Consider the following 2,500-nt stretch of genomic DNA (forward strand, 5'->3'; position numbering starts at 1 on the left):
ATGAGTCTTATGCCCAGGACAAACAAAGCATGATTGTCAGTACGTGTAGTTTGAGAGCTTCTTGTTTCCCTAACTACCATCATTTATCATTTGCCTGGCCAGACAGCTGATGATGGTTGATTATAGTTTTTCCATTGTGCACAAGCATGTTTGAGTGAGCTGCAAGGTTAGGGTTAAGGTTAGGGTTAGCAAGAAAATGTCAAAAACCAACTGTTGCCAATGTCAACTATCTTGAGAAATTTGAACGTGTTTAAAGTGAATGTCAGTCGAGGAAAGTCGATAACAGTGTTTTGTTGAAGGTAGTCAACAAATATGGACTACACATACATTATTATTATACTATACATTAAGGCATTTGGTGACAAGAGTTATACTAAACTTTAAAGCACTATGGGACTATTGAAATGCTTGATCACAGGTACCGGTATGTTGCAGATGAGCTGCGTCTTTATACTGAATAACTGAAGTTATGTATCTAGTAAAGCTCTTTTATCAGGTCAAAAGTAACCAATTCTGCATCTTTTAGCACACATGAACAGAATAACAAGTATAGTCTTTTCACTTGAGAATGAGTGGCTGCTAAGTGTAGGGAGAGACAAGTATCTGCAATGGCATGATTGCACAACAGGCAAAAGATTGGGTGGATACCAAACTGAAGCATGGTGTACCTCTTTGCAGTATCCTTTTACCATCATCATCATCATCATCATCATCATCGGTTTACTGAAGAGAGGTCAACCTTAGGGGTCTCCAGAGGATAAACTTGTGTAAGACTGAGTCAGTTAATAGGTGCTTGTTTGGGCCGATACACTCCTGGACCTGATGGGAAGAGGACTCCCACTGTTTCCCTGGGGTTTTCTCCCATGAGAGGGCTTATATAAAGAGTAGATGATTGTTTTGTTGTTTAATTTACTTTTTTATATAATTATGGTAATACATGTATAGTGGTAAACTGTAAACTGGTAAACCCCTTCCATGGTTATCTAATGAGTCCAACCTTTGTGCAGTTACACCCCACTCTTTAAAAACAGTAACGATTTTACCTAACTCTGTAGCAGACCCTTTGAGATTTAGGGTGCGTTCGATTGACCCTATTCCGGAATAAGAATACGTCAGTGGAGTAAATTAAAACGGCATGTCTGGTGTTTTTTGAAGCAACAAGGATAATAAAGATGTGTTTAAAATAGCATTTTAGGAGGTGTTTGACAATTTTAATGTGAATCTTCGTAATGTTTTCTAATAATGATGATAATGATAATGATAATGATAATGATAATGATAATAATAATAATAATAATAATAATAATGGACTTTCTGTGAACATCCTGCAAGGAGATGGTATTCACTGCTTAGCCTTGACCTTGGACCTGAGCTTTAGGGACTAAGTAGTTGCTTTTGTAGGATTAGGGTTGTCCCAATGACTGTGGATAATAATAAAAAGAAGGAGAAAAAGTGATTTGTGATTGATCACTTTCACTGTTGTTTGTCACTTCATCATAATAATTATATATTTTTTGATAAACAGTAATATTGTTGTTTTAGCCTTTCCTTAAGATTTTATAGATTTGATGCTGATTCCAAGCATGTTTTTGTTGGTGACTACGGGGGACACATAAGTGTTATCAAACTGGAGAATAACTCACCGTCACTGGTGACAACACTCAATGGTCATTCAGGCAAGTTGCGTCCATGGCACTCTTGGTTTGGCACAGGTGATTTGCAGCAGTCCTGTCACTCACAGATAATCAAACAAATTTGATTGTTTCATTATTGCATGTGTAAAATCATGACAAGAAAATTATGTTACCCCAAATAGTGTTCAATATCTAAATAACTATTACAGGATAACCATTCTAAAATGTTGATACAGAATACTTATTAACCTACTTCTGTTATATAAACCATTTACAAACATTGTTCACAAGTCATGCAATATTCGCAGGAAATCTTTATGTAATGTTTACATAACTTGAGTGGCAGGGTTGTACTTTATTTACAAACACAGGGGAAGGCCAAATGTTGTAGAAAGATGTGATACACTGTACAGCACTGGCAAATGTATTGGTAAAAGTTAAGAATCCGATCCCACCAACACGTCGGCCAACATGTCGGCCCACGCGTTGGTCGACTGTCGGCCGACTGTTGGTCGACTGTCGACCGACACGTTGGCCGCTGTTTAATCTTATAACGTATAAGATGCATCGGTGGTGCGTTGGTGGTGCGTCGGTGGCTCATTTGGGCCTTATTGAACTGTTGAAAACCTAAAAGTACCTTTTCAAACTGAACGGAAATGTCTTCGATGGAAAACTTTCACTTCGATATGAAAATAAGGAATTTACTTTTGACCGCCATCTTGTATTTCGTGATATTAGGACCCAGTTTCCATTACGACAAGTGTTATTAGAACCCAGTTTTCACTCTGGCAAACGCGTTACCCGAGACTTCGTCTTTATCAGCATTTATATTTACAGGGCTTCTAAGGGCCGATTTACATGATACG

The 2,500-nt window shown here is 37.8% G+C and overlaps 1 protein-coding gene across 4 annotated transcripts in view; it reads left to right on the plus strand.

Moving 5' to 3' along the window:
- The window catches only part of LOC137982183 (WD repeat and FYVE domain-containing protein 2-like), a 14,516-nt gene that overhangs the window by 1,483 nt on the left and 10,533 nt on the right, over positions 1–2,500 (plus strand). For 2 of the 4 annotated variants that reach the window (XM_068829248.1, XM_068829246.1), the window contains exons 5-6: positions 527–677; positions 1,564–1,712. In XM_068829248.1, coding sequence (XP_068685349.1) covers positions 527–677; positions 1,564–1,712 — 300 coding nt within the window. The remainder of the gene's footprint in view (positions 1–526; positions 678–1,563; positions 1,713–2,500) is intronic. The other 2 variants (XM_068829249.1, XM_068829247.1) reach the window with 1 other exon arrangement.

The sequence above is a fragment of the Montipora foliosa genome, chromosome 13, assembly GCF_036669935.1.
Source record: "Montipora foliosa isolate CH-2021 chromosome 13, ASM3666993v2, whole genome shotgun sequence".
Classification (NCBI taxonomy): Eukaryota; Metazoa; Cnidaria; class Anthozoa; order Scleractinia; family Acroporidae; genus Montipora; species Montipora foliosa.